A 17,939-nucleotide genomic window follows, 5' to 3' on the forward strand; every position below is an offset into this window, starting at 1 on the left:
TCCCATGATTGAGCTGGTGCGAGCCCTGTAGAGCCCGTGTAGATGGCCCCTACACAAGCGTACATGCATGTCCTTGTGCCCCATGTGCTATATTTGGTTATACGTCATCATGGTAAAGTCTTTTTTCTGTGCACATTTTTAAGGGGGTAGTCATTCTAGAAACATTAGTTCATGAAAGTACTAGTCAAGATCGTTCATTCTTCCCCTCGGGCAGAAGTTTGTTGGGTTTTTCAGCTTGGATGCTTCAGCATCCTCCTTGTAATGTGTTTCTTCTCTGTCCGCAAATCTTCTGCTCCTTCTTCACTCCCTCTTCTAGTCTTCCCTTCTCTCTTGGGGTCTGCCGTCTTACCTCTGTTTCTCTTGCACTATGTCCACCCCTCATTACAAATTCTTTCTATATTTCCTCCTTCGAATCATTTCCCTGCCATTTTTCTCCATGCTCTAACTCCCATATTTTTCATGACGTCACCTTTTAGGTGTCTTCAAGGCCTGCCACGACAAGGTCCCGCCAGAAGACTTCTTAGAGAACTGTGTCTATGACCAGTGTGGCACTGATGGCGATACAGTAGCCCTCTGCTTCTCCCTGCAATCCTATGCTGACCTCTGCGCCCAGAAAGGGGTCAAGAACATTGTTTGGCGGACCAGTACCTTCTGTCGTAAGTAATGTACTCGGTCTGTACATGGTTTTAGGTCCCTTCTAAAATCGAGTTTCACACTTGCCTGTTTGCTTGACATCTATTCATCACAAGCTTTACCTTTTAGCTAAAGAACTAACACCAGAGTTTCTCATTATCTGCTGGTGATAAGATTGCAATACACACACTTCCATGTTAGTGACATCACAGTTATCACATAGTGACATCACAGTGCTTACATTGTCTCCGTCTAGTGACCTCACAGTTTAGATGCTTTCACTGGGTATTGATAGCATCAGTCTCACACTGTTCTTAGCTAGTGACTTCATCGTCCTCACAGTCGCCTCTGCAGCCAGTGACAGCCCAGCTCACTTGATAAATGGTATCACCATCTCACACTGCCTTTGGCTTGTGACTTCTAAGTTTTCACATTGTCGTCCGATAATTACTCGAGGCGCTTAGAAATGACCTTACAATTTGACCAATAAAACCTCGTAGACAAAAAGGCCTTTGAACAAAAATCATGTATACCTTAAGCAGAGATGTATCTCTTTGTGAAGTGCCACCAGCCCTTCCGGCGCAGGTCCATTTCCATACTGCCTCCTCCAATCAGAGGTAACACAGACACTGCTTGGTTGTGGGTGGAAGAGACAATGAGCTGTGAATGGCCAGTGTCACAAGACATGTTTTATCCTAAAGACATCTTCTCTGTATCACCCAACCCTAGCTAGCTATGACAGTTTGAAGAACTCCAGTTGTGTATGGCAAAGCCAAGATAAAACATCTTAAAAAACAACTCCTTCCAGAGAGAATGTCCTGACACAAGAATGAATGATTAAGTGTCCGGAAGCATGGCCACACATTCTCCTTGTGATGAACTTATGTTCCGATAGAAGATATGAGGATTCCTCATGGATTAAGTTTTGAGGACAATAAGTACACCGTCTCCTTGTGATGACCTCACGTCCATATACACGGTGTAAGGATGCCTCATGGATTAAGTATGGGAGAGCATTGGCACCCAGTCTCATTGTGGTGACCTCAACCATTGCAGTGTTTTCATTTGTTCACCCAACAGCTGTTTCCCCCCCCCCAAGAGTTTTGTATCATTATATTTTCAAATTGTGCAGATATGAGAAAGTACTATTAATCTCATCGTATTCCTTAGTTGGTGAAAGAGTTCATGTGAAGGATAGTGAGTGAGCTAAAGGGTGGGTGGGTTATAAAAAGTGAAATTTTCCCTCTCTTTCCTCCACAGCACTGAACTGTCCTCTTGGCGGTAGTTACACTGCTTGCGGCACCGCCTGCCCTGCCACCTGCACCGACCGGTCGGCCCCCAACTCCTGCGACCTGCCTTGTGTGGAGGGCTGCGTCTGCGATGAGGGACTTGTCCTCAGTGGCGACAAATGTGTCCCCTTTGGCCAGTGCGGGTGCACCGACGCGGACAGGAACTACCACCTGGTAGGTCATGGCAACTAGTGTTGGCCTGCATGTTCTATTGGTTGGGGAGCACAAAGGTTGGTGCGAGGGGAGGACCCTTTAACTTGTGTCTTTTATACTACAGCATGACTCTGCTTCCCTGTAATGTTTGGATGGGCATCGTGTTTATTCTATTATCTCCCAACCACAGACATTTTTCTGCTTGAATTAGAGTCATCACTCATTCCACAAAGGCACAGAATAAAAGAACTCATTATGGGTCAGATCCCTTTGACCTTCTATGACCCCTTGCCATCACGCTTTCTGTGAGGTTCTGGGATACCAGCGTGTATGTCCGTAGAAGTCATTTACGTTGTAAAAATGGTCCATATTCACATAAAATCTGTAAATGCACAGGTGGAGATTTGCATCTCCTCCTTAGCTTACTTTTTATAAGTTTTTGTATTCATAAATTACACCTGAAAAACATCTTTAGGAGCAGGCGTACTTCTAGGAGTGTTTCATGGTATCTCCTGCAGGTACATTTTCCTCCTGTATGGAATTTAGAACTTTCATGGAAGCAATGGGAACCCTTTCAAAACGCCTACATTTCTACAGGAAGTGGGGATTTCATACACTTTTTTGAGTTGTCCCTCAGTTTTTCCTCTTATAGAACTTATTATTATTTCTATTTTTTGCAAGAAATCTGGCATGGGGGGAAATTGAAAATATCTCCAAGCCTCATAATCCTAACTATCAATTAGCAGCCCCCTGGCAGGAAGCTAATACCCAGCAGGTGTCGTAGGCCTCCGAATTCCCAGATTTAGAAGCATTGTGGACATACCACCTCTGGTGGGGGCCCATTCGGTAGGTTTGGATGAGACCTCTCCTCCATCTACTCCACTGCTGCCGCCACGATGGTTGTAAGTAAGCCGGAGAGCTCTTCTCACTGCGTCTCTTTGTCTCGCTCTCTGTCTCTGCTCCGGTCCCGAAGGTTGGCGAGAGCTGGTTTACAAACAACAACTGCACTGAGCGTTGCACCTGCTCCGGCTCCAACAATATCGCCTGCGAGGCGTGGCAGTGCAGCCCCGTCGAGGAGTGCCGGCTGCAGGAGGGACTTCTGGACTGCTTCACTACAGGTGAGTGGACGGATTGGTCCTGATGCTGTGTTGCAGATCTTGTCCAGTGCAACCCAGCTGCTGCTTCATTCAGAGATGTATCTCTCACTGGTCTGTACTGAAATGGAGGTCTATACATTGCAGTCAGCAAATCCAACACAGTTCTAAACATATTGATATGATTGTTAATTATGTAAGTTGTTTATATAGCTCTAATGCATGTTTTGTAACTTTGTAATGCTTTAGAAACAGCTGATACTCTTACACAACTCAAATGCCATCACTTTATTGCCCTTAATAGAAACAATGCTGGTGTCATTCATACAGAGTTCAGGTGTGTCACCTAGAGATTTCTGCAATAGGTGCTTTAAGGCCCAGAGTTGTCTTAATCCGCTTTCTGCAATTTGAATCCAAATCGAAATCCATAGTTAAATGAAAAAATACTTATGTAAAAATACATTTGATACCAGAAGGTAACCTGGATCCTACATTTTGTTGCTGTGGAATCATATTGTGATTTCCCTCCACATTCTTTTATCCTCTGATATGTTGAGGCTGTGGAGCAAAATGGTGGTGGTTCCTAAAGCATCCGCCACAGTTGTAGTGATAACGGGTATCTTTTGTCCTGGTTGTGACATCGACCTGTAAATTGGGAACACTATTGAGAGGGCAAAGTAGGAGTAGTACTCCTGAAGTATTTGTGGGCACAAAACAATCATCTGTTTAATGATCAGTTTTTTAATTTTCATTTTCCATTGGAATTTGAGACGACCAAAAACACATTTTCTAACCTGTCAAAAATGTCTGTGGGATGTGCAACATGCCATGAGAATTTTGTAGAGCCAGGATGTGCTTTTCTGGAGAAGTGACTGATATAATCATTCGGGAACCTATAAAAAATTGTTTAATTTTGGCTTAACCCTTAAAAACAAAAGTTAACCTTTTGCTTGTGGACTTCAAAAGAGGCCAAGATTGGTTGTCTGTGATGCATAATTCTGAAACAACACTTACATTTAAGAATTGACATAGAGAACCACATAATGAAATACAGGGTTTTATTCAAGTACATACCAGAATGGTTAATTAAACTGTGTGGTTGTAAATTGCAATAATATTTCTAACTTCAGGCTTATAACACTTAATTGATGTATTATTGGGTGTTATTAGTTGCTAAATGGATTTTGAAACGTAAATTCAAAAGCATAAATGTATGTGAGTAAATTCCCATCTATATACACCATAGTGACATTTGGATTTCAAAAATAGAATTAGAAATTGGAAAAAAAAAAAATACTATCCAACAATACAATCTGTTGTATTGAATTCTAACACAAGGTAATGATCTGTTAAATGCATCCATTGTACCAGCCACATAAGCGCTTACAGTGCAAAGTTTGCCCTCCTCAACTATTTCATCATTGCCTGCCCTACTCCCCTTCTTCAATTCTAACTTTCCCTGGAACCATCTTCTCCTCTGGGGTTGTTGTGCGCAGGTGTGGCGGCGTGTCATGTGGCAGGAGACCCGCACTACTTCTCCTTCGACAGCTTCATGCACACGTTCATGGGCACGTGCACCTACACGCTAGTGGAGGTCTGCAAGCCCAGCCAAGTCACCCCCTTCACCATTGTGGCCAAGAATGAAGAACGCGGCCAGCCCTTGCTTTCGTACATCCGTCTGGCTCATATCAACGTTCGCGGCCACCGGATCACTCTCATGAAGAGTAAGAGAGTTCTGGTGAGTGCTGCGGCTGCTTTGTCTTCTACGTCCAGGTTGTGGCAGTGGCCCCTGGTAGGCTGGTGGTTGCCGGGTGTTTCTGGTTTGGTTGCATTTCCTTGTGTGTTTCTATCACTCTTCTGCAGTTTCCCCTCTCCTTCATTTCCCCACGCACCTTACTCTTTTGCTCATCCTGTTTGTCTTGTCTCTCTGATGTCCTTGTCCTTTCTTCACACTAGTTCCTGCTATTCCTGCTTTTGGCCCCTCTGACCCTCACACTTCTCAGCTGTTCCTTCAGTCCCTGTTCATCTCTCTGTCCTCACTCTCTCAACAGTTTTGCCCTCTTTGATTTTCCTCCTTTGTTGTCTTTCCTCTGCAGTTCCTTCTCACACACTTTTCACCTCCAGGCCTATCTCTTCTTTCCCTTCAGTTGTCATTCTTTCCTGTCCCTCTCTCCAAGATGTTTATTACTCTTGTGTTTTCCTTCACGTATTTGCTCTCATTACTCATTGCAGTTGCTCTGAACCCAATTTCTCCGTCTCCTTCCAGATTGATGATGAAAGAGTGAGAGTTCCAGTCATTAACCAGATTCCGGGAGTCTCGATTGTCGCCAGCGGTATCTACACAGTGGTAGAGACGGACTTTGGCTTGGTGGTAAAGTTCGATGGGAATCACCACCTGGAGATACAGGTCCCTGGATCTTACTATGGAAAGGTACAATACCCTCCGTTAGGAGGGAGGAGGTCAGCGGGGAAAGGGCTGGAGCCTGATTCTCTTCATAGTATCTGTATGCCTCCTGCCACTGTCAGCGCTGAGCTTTCTCTAGGAGGGTCCATGTTAAAATATCTACTCCAGTATCACTGGGTTACAAGTATACAGAGTCAAAAACATTAACTACAAAACATCTAAAGAGCCACTTGTTGCTTTATCAATACATAGTGTCATCACAATCTTCCCCTCTCCCAAAAATGTGAAAAAATAATAATTTTGCTAGAAAATGTATCTAGTTTTTTTGCATAAAAATCACTTTTATCATATATGGATGTTTCTGCTTAGCTCAAGATATCTTCCCTTTACTGTCTTTCTCTCTAAAAGTTGTTTGTCCCTCATTGTGCCTCCAAACACATTCTGATCTTCAAGCTATACTCCACAAGGCCTTTAAACAGGAAGTCTACAGTCTACACCAAACCATCCTTTTCTTGCTTCCCCTGTTTAACACTACTTTTAAACACGCAAACCCCTGCCACTGATGCTTCCATGATCCTTATAATTATTGCTGTTTTTGTAAGTTTGTTTCACTGGCAATGGAGGCGCTAAAGACTATCATAAGGCAGAGTCCCCCTTTGCCTTTGTCCATAACATGACCGCCACAATCCATGTCCTGTTCTTAATCAATACATAAGATAGCGCTTGTCTAGCAATTGTCCCTGTCTGAGACGTTGAGGTTGGACATGGCAGCTCAAGCCAATATATCATATATACGTGAAACTTTACTGAAGCAACATGCTATTTTATGAAACAAAACAAAAAACACTTCCTGGTTGAAAAATTAGTCAGAACCTTGCATCTGTACCCTACTCCTTTTGCCGAGATGCTGCCTGCAAATGGGGTGCAGAAGAAGGCACCCAGACATCTCACTCCCATGGGGCATAAATAGGCATGCAATGCGAAGGACACCCTTCAAGAGGCTCAGATAATAGCAGCGATGCAGAGGTCACCCCCGAGGAGGGAACACAAGTTGGACTGAGGAGTCGAGCATCGTCCTATCTGTGTAATAAGGTCACATGATGCTGTGCCAAAAACCTTGTGACGTGTATCAGGAAGGCATTGGTACCAATAGCTGGTAGATTTGCGTCCCGATGAAGTGCCCCATAGCTGTATAGCCTGAGCCTTTGCCAAGTGAACAAAGACATTGGTTGCTATTGAGTTATTGGTTTCACAAGAATAGGGACCAGCCATGGAAGTGTTAGAGGAGCCCTCTAATGACACACTGTATAGCTATATTACAAAATAAGGCATACAGGAGCTTGTCAGTCACAGTTCCTATATTAATGATCAAAGCCTGTGTGGTGCAGCTCTCTTCACTATAACAGATTGCAGGGCCAGATGTACCCAGATGGAGAAGGGCCTGAGGGAAAGGCATTCCCTCTGGTTTCCAGGCTCAAGACTCTGGGACAACTTCTGAGTCAAATCCCTGACCATCCATAATTATCATGGCCTTGAGAACGTTTTCTTGCTGTCCCAGGGGCTCTCCTGCACGCTCTTCCCTACTACCTTTTAGGTTTCATTTTATTTTGTTCCCTCTAGCTCCACAAAGGCCACAGGACTGAATGTTGTGTTTCAGAATTAATACACTAAATCAGTATTAACACTTTTGTTCGGCTGAAGTATTAGAACATCATCCATCTCCTGCATATGTTTCCCCGGGGTATTTACACGTCTTTCTCATATATCGATGCTCTACCATGTTTGCTCACATGAGGTATTTAATAACCTTTTTAATACCATCTCTTCTGTGTTCATAGCTTCTGTTGTTTAATGCGTTAGTTACATGTCCCTGTAGGCTTATTCTTTCTATTTAATGGTCTCTCTCATCTCACTAGGGCTTACTTATTTGTACCTCTCCCTGTGATATTGAAGGGTCTCTTTCATACCTTATTTTCCCTTTATCCTTCTGGATTTCACAGATTATGCCAGGTGCTGACCAGGCACTGTTGCCTGGTCTCTGGACTGGCTCACCACTCTCATGCTTCTCGATCTTTTGCTTCTTGCCAGGTCTGCGGGATGTGCGGTAACTTCAACGCCAACAGTACAGATGAGCTCATGATGCCCAACGGCCAACAAGCCATCAACGTCACCCAATTTGGCAATAGCTGGAAGGCAGAAGGGGACAGTGACCCAGGGTAAGGAATGTTTCTAGTACGGTGGGTACAATCCTTCAAGACATTCACATGGTAGAGGCCGAGTTACAGGAGGTCTTAATTAGGCAAATCATTGAGTGGGCCCTAGCTTCATAGTGTGCTTAGGGATGGTTCCTCTGATTATTATTTAATTATTGTTCTTTCTCTAATGACCTTCACACACACATTAGTCATGGGTGTTTCTTCAAAGAACCATGGTCTATCTATGGTGACGTTCATGGGGGTTAGATTGGGGTTGATTGCTGGAAAGACTTTGAACCTGATTTAGAGTTTGGGGGATGAGTTATTCTGTCACAGATGTGACTGTTATCCCAACCACTGTATTATGATCACCATAGGCTGTAATGGGATCATAATACGGCGAGGGGTATATCCGTTCCTTTTGTGATGGAGTAACCCCAACGCTAAACTCTAAGATAGGCCCTCTGACAGGCAGATCATTGAAATCATCGCTGATCACCTTCATGGTTATTAGTTCCTCACGGGACTTGAGTCTGAGACCAGTTATTATCTCCAATGACTGTCCTGGAGCTTGAAGACATGGAGAGGTTTCCTTAAATGATTTGTTTGAGAACTTGCTTGAACTCTTCCCTGGGTCTTCGGGCAGTCTGTAACTACAGGGCAGTATCAGTGGCGGGTAGTCTCATTCATCACCACTACCAGGGCGGAGGGATCTAGTGCCCTGCAAAAGATTAACCTGTTTGTACTTAAGTCTCCAGTGTTGCTTGGTCAAGCAGTTAAGAGATAGCTTATATTAGGACCTGGTGCACCACAGCACAAAATAAGCACCAGTGTCTAGCCAGTGATACGTCTTTGAAAAAAACATATTTACAACAGTAACTGGAACCTGGTATGTATGTAACATTAAAAGCAATATTCCACAAGAGGAGCTCATTTATTAAAATAAAACAAAGTTCAATATATCTGTAGTCTCTTATCCGAGATCTCTTCTGGTAATTACACTGGTCCTATGTTCATGTGATGAGGTCTGTTTATTTTAGATGTATTTGTACCTTGTCATAATCGCAGTCTAACAAACAAGATCAGTGATTTTCTTTGTAGGACAGTGGGCCCACACACAAGTATCAAAAAATGGTGCAGTGACTAAATTAATGTTTGCAGACGCAATAGTTTGACCAATGTTTTGAAAATATGAAACAGTTGCATTAGTGTTCCCGACGTTTTGACTTCATAAGTCTAGAATTGGAAGGGTGACCTTCAGTACGGGTGACCTTCAAGACGGGTGACCTTCAAGGCAGGTACCTGGAGCTGTGAACGGATGCCACCATCCTGTTTGTTAAAAGATAAACATATACAGACAAGACTACGACTAAAGGTCATAACGTATAGTTTGTCAGCATTATATTATACATTATATATCGCATCTAGGGTGGTTTATCACTGAGGATATGCAAAGTAAGTTACCAAGTCACACATGCATGCATAGTAGTTGTATGACAAGTGGAAGAACGGCCTGCAGTGACGTGGGTCACAATAAAAACCGCCCACATGCAATTTGTTGCAGTTTGGGATACACAGTTCTCAGTCACCCATGGCCACTTAATAGGAGGGTGGAAGTCTACCAGGTTTCTGGCATCAGGGGAGGAGGGAAGGAGACTTAAAAGTAAAACCAGCATGCGTCAAAAAGTCTCCATCAGGAATCTGACTTTATTAAACGCAGGAGAAGGGTGGGCAGTAGAAAAGATGACAATGCCCGTAGCACTTTCAGAAGCCAAGTCATGGTCCAAACCATGTTCTTAGCTCTTAGGTTTTAGAACTTGCTCAGTTTGTTTTTCTTCCTTAATACAGGACTGTGGTAAAGGACTGTGAAACTTTGTAATCTATGGATCTTGGTGAATTCCCAAAGACTTAGTGGTACCTTTGAGAAATATGTTCTCAAGTCCTTTCAGTGGATGATACTGTCCCTGTTGCCTGGTCATCTAGGTTTATGATCCAAGTGGTAACCTGAAGCTGTAGCAGTGGGTGCCTTTGGAACAAGTGAATTCAGAGAGGCTCCACTTTATGCAGCCCTTAGGTTCCCCAGAGAGGGCTTCAAATGAATACATTGGTCCTGGCCTGGTCAGAGTTCAGCTGAGAGGCAGGTGCACTGCAGAATGAAGGGGACAACACGCTGCGCTCTTTGACACCACATCCACTGAAGGAAGCCTTTCGTGGAAAGTTTAGCAAACTGTGACTTAGCAGGCACAGAATATGTCTGGAAAAGGTGCTGATGGGGCAGGAATATCAAATGACAAACCAAGGATGATTTCTCATTAGTAGCAACATTGCTGAAAGTAAAATGGAAAATTGCCTTGCCCTTTTTGTTGCAGCTTATTCAGCAATTGGAGAGGGTGGTGTTCTTATTATGAATGCTTGTTTGGTTGGCCTTAACTTAGACTTATCGATGTTTAAGAAAATAAAAGAACAAGCACAATATTGGTGAAGAATGAGGGCAAAAAAGTACTCTGTCTAGATATTTTAATTATAACTTTCATGTGCCATTGTGTAATGTCATCTTGCCAACTTGCCTCCTCCCCTCAAGCTGTCTACCTGACACCCGTGAGGACCTAGGCCCATCATGCACGCAGGAGGAAATGACACGCATGGAGGCCCTCTGCAAGGAGATGCTGTCTGCCAACTTCCAGCCATGCCACCATACGATAGACCCCTCGTCGTTTATTCAGAACTGTGTCTACGACATGTGCGAGTACCAGGGCATGACATCAACTCTGTGCGACAACGTTCAGTCCTACGTGGAGGCATGCCGAAGCCAAGGCGTGGAGATCAAGTGGAGGAACAGCACCTTCTGCCGTACGTAACACACCCGTAGGGTGTCAGTCCATTCACTGCCTCTCAGAAAGTAACACTCAATCTTCCGGTTGTGGAACCATGACACAGGAATACCCTTGTTATTCGGGGAGCACAGTATGTGGGTACTATGACAGCGACTATCTCACTAGGGGAAGGGGGTTCAGCAGCAATCGTCTGTCATAGGGTGAAATCAGGAAACTATCTCCAAGGCTAATGCCTCTGGAAGGCTAGTAGGCTTGGAAGATTCCTAAAAACAAAGGGCCTGATTATGGTCTTGCCAGGTGAGTTACTTTGTCACAACAGCTGAAATATAAATCCTATAAAATCCTATGGGATTTATATTTCGACTGACGCAATATCCATCACCTTTGTTGGGGAGGAACTTGTTCACCAAGATCCCAATCAGACTCAAAGTCCTCTTAGTGAAACCATTTTCTGCATCACTGTGCGAGTACAATTGGGGTGCAAGGATGGATGGGTTGGCTTGCAGTGTAGCTGCATGTCCAAGCCTCCGTATGGTGATAGATCATGAAATGGATAGGCCTAATACTTTCTGATTAATGATTGCTGATTTGTCAAAAGCATCCATTTGCAGAAGCCTTCACCACTATGCTTCTTTTCCCCTCCAGCCCTTCCATGCCCACTCAACAGCCACTACTCAGACTGTGCGTCACCCTGCCCCGCAACCTGCACCAATATATACGCTCCGGCCAACTGTGATCGTCCCACTTCCTGTGTGGAGGGCTGCCAGTGCGACCGTGGCTTTGTGCTGAGTGACGAACGGTGCGTGGAGATGAAAGACTGTGGTTGCCTTGATGGCCCCAACAACTACCATAATGTAAGTATTTCTAGCAGGTACCAAGTGGGTTTGCGCTGGAACCTGGTTGGTTTTGGCACAATCTGATATCAGCAAAAAGTGGTAATCTAAAGTCTTGTAGAAAAGTGGTGGATCTGCCACAGGAAGGTGCTTCTGATTTTATACCAACTCTAACGAGTTGATAAGAGATTGAACTATGGCAGTGAGAATAGTTACTCACCCGTAACAATCGTGCTGAAGTGTTGGACTTTTTCAAACGTTAAGTATACTGCAAATGCCCCTTTCCTCTTTCAGAACATTCCTCAGATCTCCCTAGGGCTGGTAAAAGAGACTCGCAATGTTATCAATGGTCTATGTTTGATATATTTACCAGAGACATTTTACTGTGACTATCCCTTTCTGCCTATCGCGGCACCCCTAAAATCTCTCTAAAGCTGCTTGAGGGAACTTCACAGTGAACTTCATACTGAATGTATGGAAGGACCAGAGCATGAGAAGAAAAGGCAACTCACCTGTAAGAGTAGTTTTCTAGAATTGTTATGCTGTGAACTTCCATTTCTGACCCCCAGGTGGACTCTAGACGGACACTTATGATCCCACTATAGCTTAAACAGGAAGCATACACCCTACTGAATCCCTGAAAGGGTCAGTGCTTGAGAAGAAAAAGTTACTTATGCGTAACAGTGGTTTTCCAGCATCAAAGACTTATATACAGTAATTGCGATGTGAACTCCATTTCTGAACCTTGGTGGACACTTGGGACCCAACTAAAGCTCCAAAGGGACTTAGGTCAATGGCTGTTACACCTGGAGATGCTTGCATTGTTTGATGCTGATCAGATTCGTCAAAATTATACCTACTTGCCTATAATTACTTATTCTGTTTCCACTGCTTTTTCCAACCTTTCATCAGCATTCATGGTAGTGGACACCCTCACCATGATAGCCACTCCCACTTCCATAGGCATCAGCAGTCCAGATTGGAATGGTTCTCCTCTCACCATCACAATCACCCAGTCTCTTGTTGCTACTGGAGCTCCCTCAACACACCTCTCATAGACATCCTAATGGTCTCGTTCCATTTTCCCTGTGCACCATCTCCTTCATTGGTATAGTCCTCCTTCTGTTTCTACTGTACCTACATGGACAACACACACAATTCCTCTCCGAACTCTTCACGTGTTAGCTTTTCCTTCCACATACTGCATACAACCATAAGAACTCAGCGTGTCACAGCCATCAGGCTTTGGGTGGTCTCTGATCCATGAAGGTCATCATTTACTTCCCTCAGTCCTCTGCCCCAGTCTTCAGCTCACACACTAAACCCCTCTCCTCCACCACAAACCAACATCTCTCCTGTGTCCTGTCCACTTAACAGCATCAGTAAATTTTCCACCCGAGTACTCTTCACCAGCTTCAGAAGTAAACTGAACCACTGTTTCCTGTGGACACTAAACTGAGTGCATATCACTTAAGAACATGACGCTTGTCAGGCTTGTCTTCGGGGCACCACCTATCTCTCAAAATCCCTCCTGATATGTCCTGTCATGAGCATCGCTTGTAAGAACTCCAGGCACCTCCCCTTCCCTAAGCCATTCTCTGCCCTATCCAGATAGAGGCGATTTATTTACTGGAACCTTCCACTCGGACACCCTTCGCGACACTCTGGCTTGTACTCTCCCTTTCAACGTGCATGTCTGAACCTCAAGCTCACCTCTGTACTTTCTTAGACTCAGGCAGTAGATCTCAGCCCTCCTTGAACCTCAGGAGCCTTTGTTAAATAATTGTGAATAAAAACAAATATTAATTATCTATTAAACAGCATCATGCCATTGTTCTTTTCCCTATCTTCACAACTCATCAACATCACCGCTCCTTGCTAACTCTTCATGCCCTCTGTCATTGTGTATCACCTCTGTTGCAAATTCCTTGCAAGTGTACATTCAGATACAAGGTGAATCACTGCCAGACAATAAAAAGTTAGTGTAACAAAGATTTTAATGGATACTGTTCTCTCATATAATATTATTCTTTGAAATACCATGTCACTAGCTGATTTTCCCCAACCCAAATGTTTTACACAATATCAGACTACCGTCCATGGAGGGGGGGCGCCACTAATGTCACAGGGTGTCACACCAGCATAATGTGATGGTTATCGGATATGATGGCACACAGGTACAAATTTGGTGGTTCATTGCCTTCCACTCTCAGTGCACCACGCGTGATGATTCCAGAACGCTCTAGGATGATTCCCAATTCCTCAGCTTTATTTCTTATTTGGCGTTGTTTTCCTTACTTTTTTTAACCATAATTAAAAGGATGTTAGGTCTTAAGATCTGCAACAAATTCAAAGAGGTTAAGTCGAACACTGACGAGCATGGTGGCTGCTATATGCGGTGTTCAGTAAAACAGCCAAAGTTACAATGCTATCCCTCGAAGGACTGGTGCTGGAGGGAAATGACATTTTTGGCTCTGACGAGTTTGCCTCCTGGAGAGACAAAGGGGGTCATTCTGACCCTGGCGGTAAAATCCGCCAGGGCCAACGACCGCGGGAGCACCGCCAACAGGCTGGCGGTGCTCCCTTGGGCATTCTAACCGCGGCGGTACAGCCGCGGTCAGAAATGGAAAACCATGCCATGCAGACACTGAAAATCGCGACGGGTGCAACTGCACCCGTCGCACCCCTTCCACTCCGCCGGCTCCATTCGGAGCCGGCATCCTCATGGAAGGGTGTTTCCCGCTGGGCTGGCGGGCGGCCTTCTGGCGGTCGCCCGCCAGCCCAGCGGGAAACCCAGAATACCCGCGGCGGTCTTTTGACCGTGCAGCGGTATTCTGGCGGTTCCAGCCAGGCCGGCGGCTTCCGCCGCCAGCCAGGGTCAGAATGACCCCCAAAGTCTTCCTGGGAGTGAAGAGCAGCTTCTCCCCTTTATTTAAGATGATCTCATAACAGTTTGTTTGGGGGTATGATTGTAAATAGAAGACTGTGTGGCCTGAGAACTTTCAGACACAGATGCACCTCTCAAAAAAGGATGAAGGGAAGAACTCCCTCCTTTAACGTGGAGGCATGCTGGAGCCCATTCTGGAGTCGCTTAGCAAATGAGAGCGGTTCTGAGTCCCGCCTTCGCAGGCGCGTGATGCCGGCTTTGTTGTTGCAGCCCCTTTTATGGTGTTGATTGTGAGCTGTGAAGATTACATTGTTTCAGTTGTAAAGTGTTGCATCAACCCTCCGTGCTTGTTCCTCAACGTGGATCCCTGTTTTAGGTTTGTCTCCTGTGAGTATAAATAATAGGATGGTGTCCACCACTCCAACTGGTGGTTACATTTCACTCACAGAACCCTTCAGATCTACTTCCTCCACACTGAGGTTGAAGCCTCCTCTACCCTGAGGGCATATTTTAATGCCACCCTGATTGTATGTTGCACAGGGACTCAGGCATCCGCTAGGTTGTATGAATGCGAGACTGGGCAGGAGTTCCTAGATGACGACTTCCACAAGAGTATAGGACTACAGGACAACCCTGACTATCGTGGTTCAGTACAAAATGTATCTAATGTGTGTTTGCATATTTTTTGATGAGTATAAGGCCCTCCCCTTAGGTGCAAGATTCTACGTGGTTCCAAAGAAATCCGAGTATTGACGTTTTTCGGATGTAACACATTGACCATGAGACACATCGACCCCATTTTGGCCAGTTTCTGTCAGCCTTAATTTTAAATCATACTACAGGGACTCCTTAATAAAGTATCTTTTTAGGGTATCGTGTAGGCACGTTTTGCGTAATTAGGTTCTAAGATACACTCAGTCGTCGATGGTAACATCGACAAGCTCCTTCCTATTGCAAAGTTAAGCCCATCGGGAGTTGGTTCTCTCGATGAAGTATGCCACACGATTAGAATGTGGATGAGGGCTGGTCTCAACACAAGGGGGGATGTGTGAAGCAAGCCGAGAAGACCGTTTGAGAGATTTTGTTTCTTTACTTTGGATTGTCCCTCTTTTTATGATTGGCATATCTTTTCTGGTGGGGACTTAGGTACGCCCCCTTTGCTTCATTTTTACTCCCACTCTGCTTGTGATTGTGTGCCCAGAATGATAAGCAAGCTGTACATAGCCACCACCTGCATTGCCTTTAGTTATGTTGATGCATTTTCTCTGCTAAGCAAGTTCATTTCTATCAGATCATCTAAATACTTTATCATCACTGTCACCTGGCACCAAGTATCTGCAATACTGAGGGTACCCGCGTCAGCTGTGTTGCAGTCTGTCTACTGGTTATTCTCCAGTGACGGTTTGATGAACAAAGGCAGGAGAGAGTCACACTTTGCTATCACTGTGCAAGCAGTTCTTTGATTCTTTGGAGATCGTTTGGAACGGTGCATATGTGTCGCCGTTCACTCGCGCACATTCATGTTCTAAGAGTAAAGGAATCCTCATGCAGTTTGGTACTTTAAATCACTGGGAAGTTGGCGCTAATCTCAGAAATGACCACATCCTTTCTCTTTTTCAAGGTGGGCGACAGCTGGCTGTCCACGGACTGCAGCGCCAGCTGCACTTGCAAGGCAGACGGGCTCGACTGCAGCATGTACAAGTGTCCTCCTCACTCAGGATGTTCAGTGAACCCCTATGGGATCCGTGTGTGTAAACCAGAGCGTGAGTATCTACGCTTGTGAGATCTTAGTGGTGCTTGCATGGATGAGGCCTAAAGGCAAAATGACAAAATACTCAGACTTGTAATCTCCTCCAGTAGCATGCATCAAGGGCTGATCCCGTAGACCCTACGATCAGACACACATCAGATACCCTGTCAATCTGATGTTGGGGGGGGGGGGTTTGTGGAGGTGGCCTGGATAGCTGGAAGCAAACGTCCTGCCAAACAAAGATAACAGCATTGTTACCTTCTAAACCTTGGGAAAAAACTGCATTTGCTTCTTCCCAAAATACCCTAGTGAAAAGAAGATGAACCTTCTAGCAGTAATATCATTCTTCTGTAATATTTTCTTCTTCCCCTGATGTAGCTTGTGTCCTCTCCATTAGATGGTACCAGAGCATTACAGAAGTTTTCGGGTGTTGGTGAATGAGCCAGTGTATTATAGGACCGGTTGCTAGCACTAATAATTGATTTCAGTTCCCTCATTGAAAATATGTGAGTATGTGTGAGTGATTGCCTCCTCTCCCTCAGGGTTCGACAAATGCACCATCTCTGGAGACCCGCACTACCGCACCTTTGACAACTTTGTCCACCACTACCAGGGCAAGTACACCTACACCTTGGTAAAGACGTTCAACCTGGCCAGCCAGCTGCAGCCCCTTAACATCGAAGGCAGGAACACGTACCACTTGCTGAACACCCGCGTCTCCTTACTGCGCGAGCTCCACGTCGAGGTGTTGGACTTCACTGTGCAGATGCTACAGGACATGAAACTGGTGGTGAGTGCTGCCCTCCATTAATAAGTGCTGAGAGCAGGTCCTTTGCACCGAGGCCTGCAATCAGAAAATGAAATAACAGACCAAGCGGTATGCTCCTGCCCCTGAACTCTTAGAAAACTAGTTGATGACCAGTAGGAATTTGTGGCAGGGCGTCCTCTGGGCTACAGTGCCTAGGCCGAAGCACATGAGGGATGGAAGTTCACTGCCACAAACATCCAACAGTATCAAACAATATGAACTATTTCTATATGCTTCGCATGCAGGAGGGCTCTTAGTCATATGAGAAAAGTACTCCATATGAATTATGCCCTCAATGGAAGAGACCTCACCCACGCAAGAGTAATCACTCTGGGGGTAGAAACGTGTAACTTACACTTTGGTAGTAAGTTTACACTTGGAGTTTGTGAATAGTGAAAGTAGTAAACATACTCCTCAGTATAAACTTACTCAAAAGTTTACCTCTGTGAATCAGGACTGTCAGTCTTATTCTGAGAGGATTGGGTGTCCTGTGATGCTGTGTCTATCTCATCTGCAGGTGAATGGTCAGCGGGTCACCCCTCCCTTCGAGCCCAGAGAGGGCTTCCGCCTGTACCAGAGGGCCAAGAAAATCTACTTGGAGACAAGCTTTGGACTCTCCATTTCCTTCGATGGGAAGGAGTATGCAGGTAAAAAGCAGGGTGGAAACATTATTTCAACCTTCCTCTCCTCCGACGCTCCCCTCTTCATGTTTTACCCTGATGCTGTTGTCTCTGCCTCTTCTCCAGCTCTCTCACTCCCACCTTTCACTTGTGCACCTTCACCTTTTTCTTCATATCAAGCACTTTCACCTCTGTGATTCCCCTTCTGCACAATTATCTGTGCCTTCCTCTCTGGGATTCACCTTTGTCATCCATCTCCAGGACTCTCACTTCACCTATCCTCTCTGGCACTCTCGCCTCTGCCATCATCTTTGGCAGTCTCGCCTCTGCCTTCATCTTTGGCACTCTTGCCTCCGCCTTCTTCTCCAGCACTTTCCTCTCCATCTCCCTCTCCAGCTACCTTGCCGCCATCTTTTCCTCTGGTACTCAAGTCTCTGCC

At 45.1% G+C, this 17,939-nt stretch overlaps 1 protein-coding gene across 1 annotated transcript in view; it reads left to right on the top strand.

Moving 5' to 3' along the window:
- Positions 1 to 17,939, top strand: part of LOC138266895 (IgGFc-binding protein-like) — a 169,982-nt gene that overhangs the window by 132,161 nt on the left and 19,882 nt on the right. The window contains exons 74-84 of the mRNA XM_069215627.1: positions 477 to 656; positions 1,894 to 2,096; positions 3,049 to 3,193; positions 4,666 to 4,907; positions 5,436 to 5,600; positions 7,662 to 7,789; positions 10,350 to 10,618; positions 11,248 to 11,456; positions 15,944 to 16,085; positions 16,615 to 16,862; positions 17,398 to 17,527. Of these exons, the coding sequence (XP_069071728.1) occupies positions 477 to 656; positions 1,894 to 2,096; positions 3,049 to 3,193; positions 4,666 to 4,907; positions 5,436 to 5,600; positions 7,662 to 7,789; positions 10,350 to 10,618; positions 11,248 to 11,456; positions 15,944 to 16,085; positions 16,615 to 16,862; positions 17,398 to 17,527 (2,061 nt within the window). The remainder of the gene's footprint in view (positions 1 to 476; positions 657 to 1,893; positions 2,097 to 3,048; positions 3,194 to 4,665; positions 4,908 to 5,435; positions 5,601 to 7,661; positions 7,790 to 10,349; positions 10,619 to 11,247; positions 11,457 to 15,943; positions 16,086 to 16,614; positions 16,863 to 17,397; positions 17,528 to 17,939) is intronic.

Source organism: Pleurodeles waltl, chromosome 12 (genome assembly GCF_031143425.1).
Source record: "Pleurodeles waltl isolate 20211129_DDA chromosome 12, aPleWal1.hap1.20221129, whole genome shotgun sequence".
NCBI classification, from domain to species: Eukaryota; Metazoa; Chordata; class Amphibia; order Caudata; family Salamandridae; genus Pleurodeles; species Pleurodeles waltl.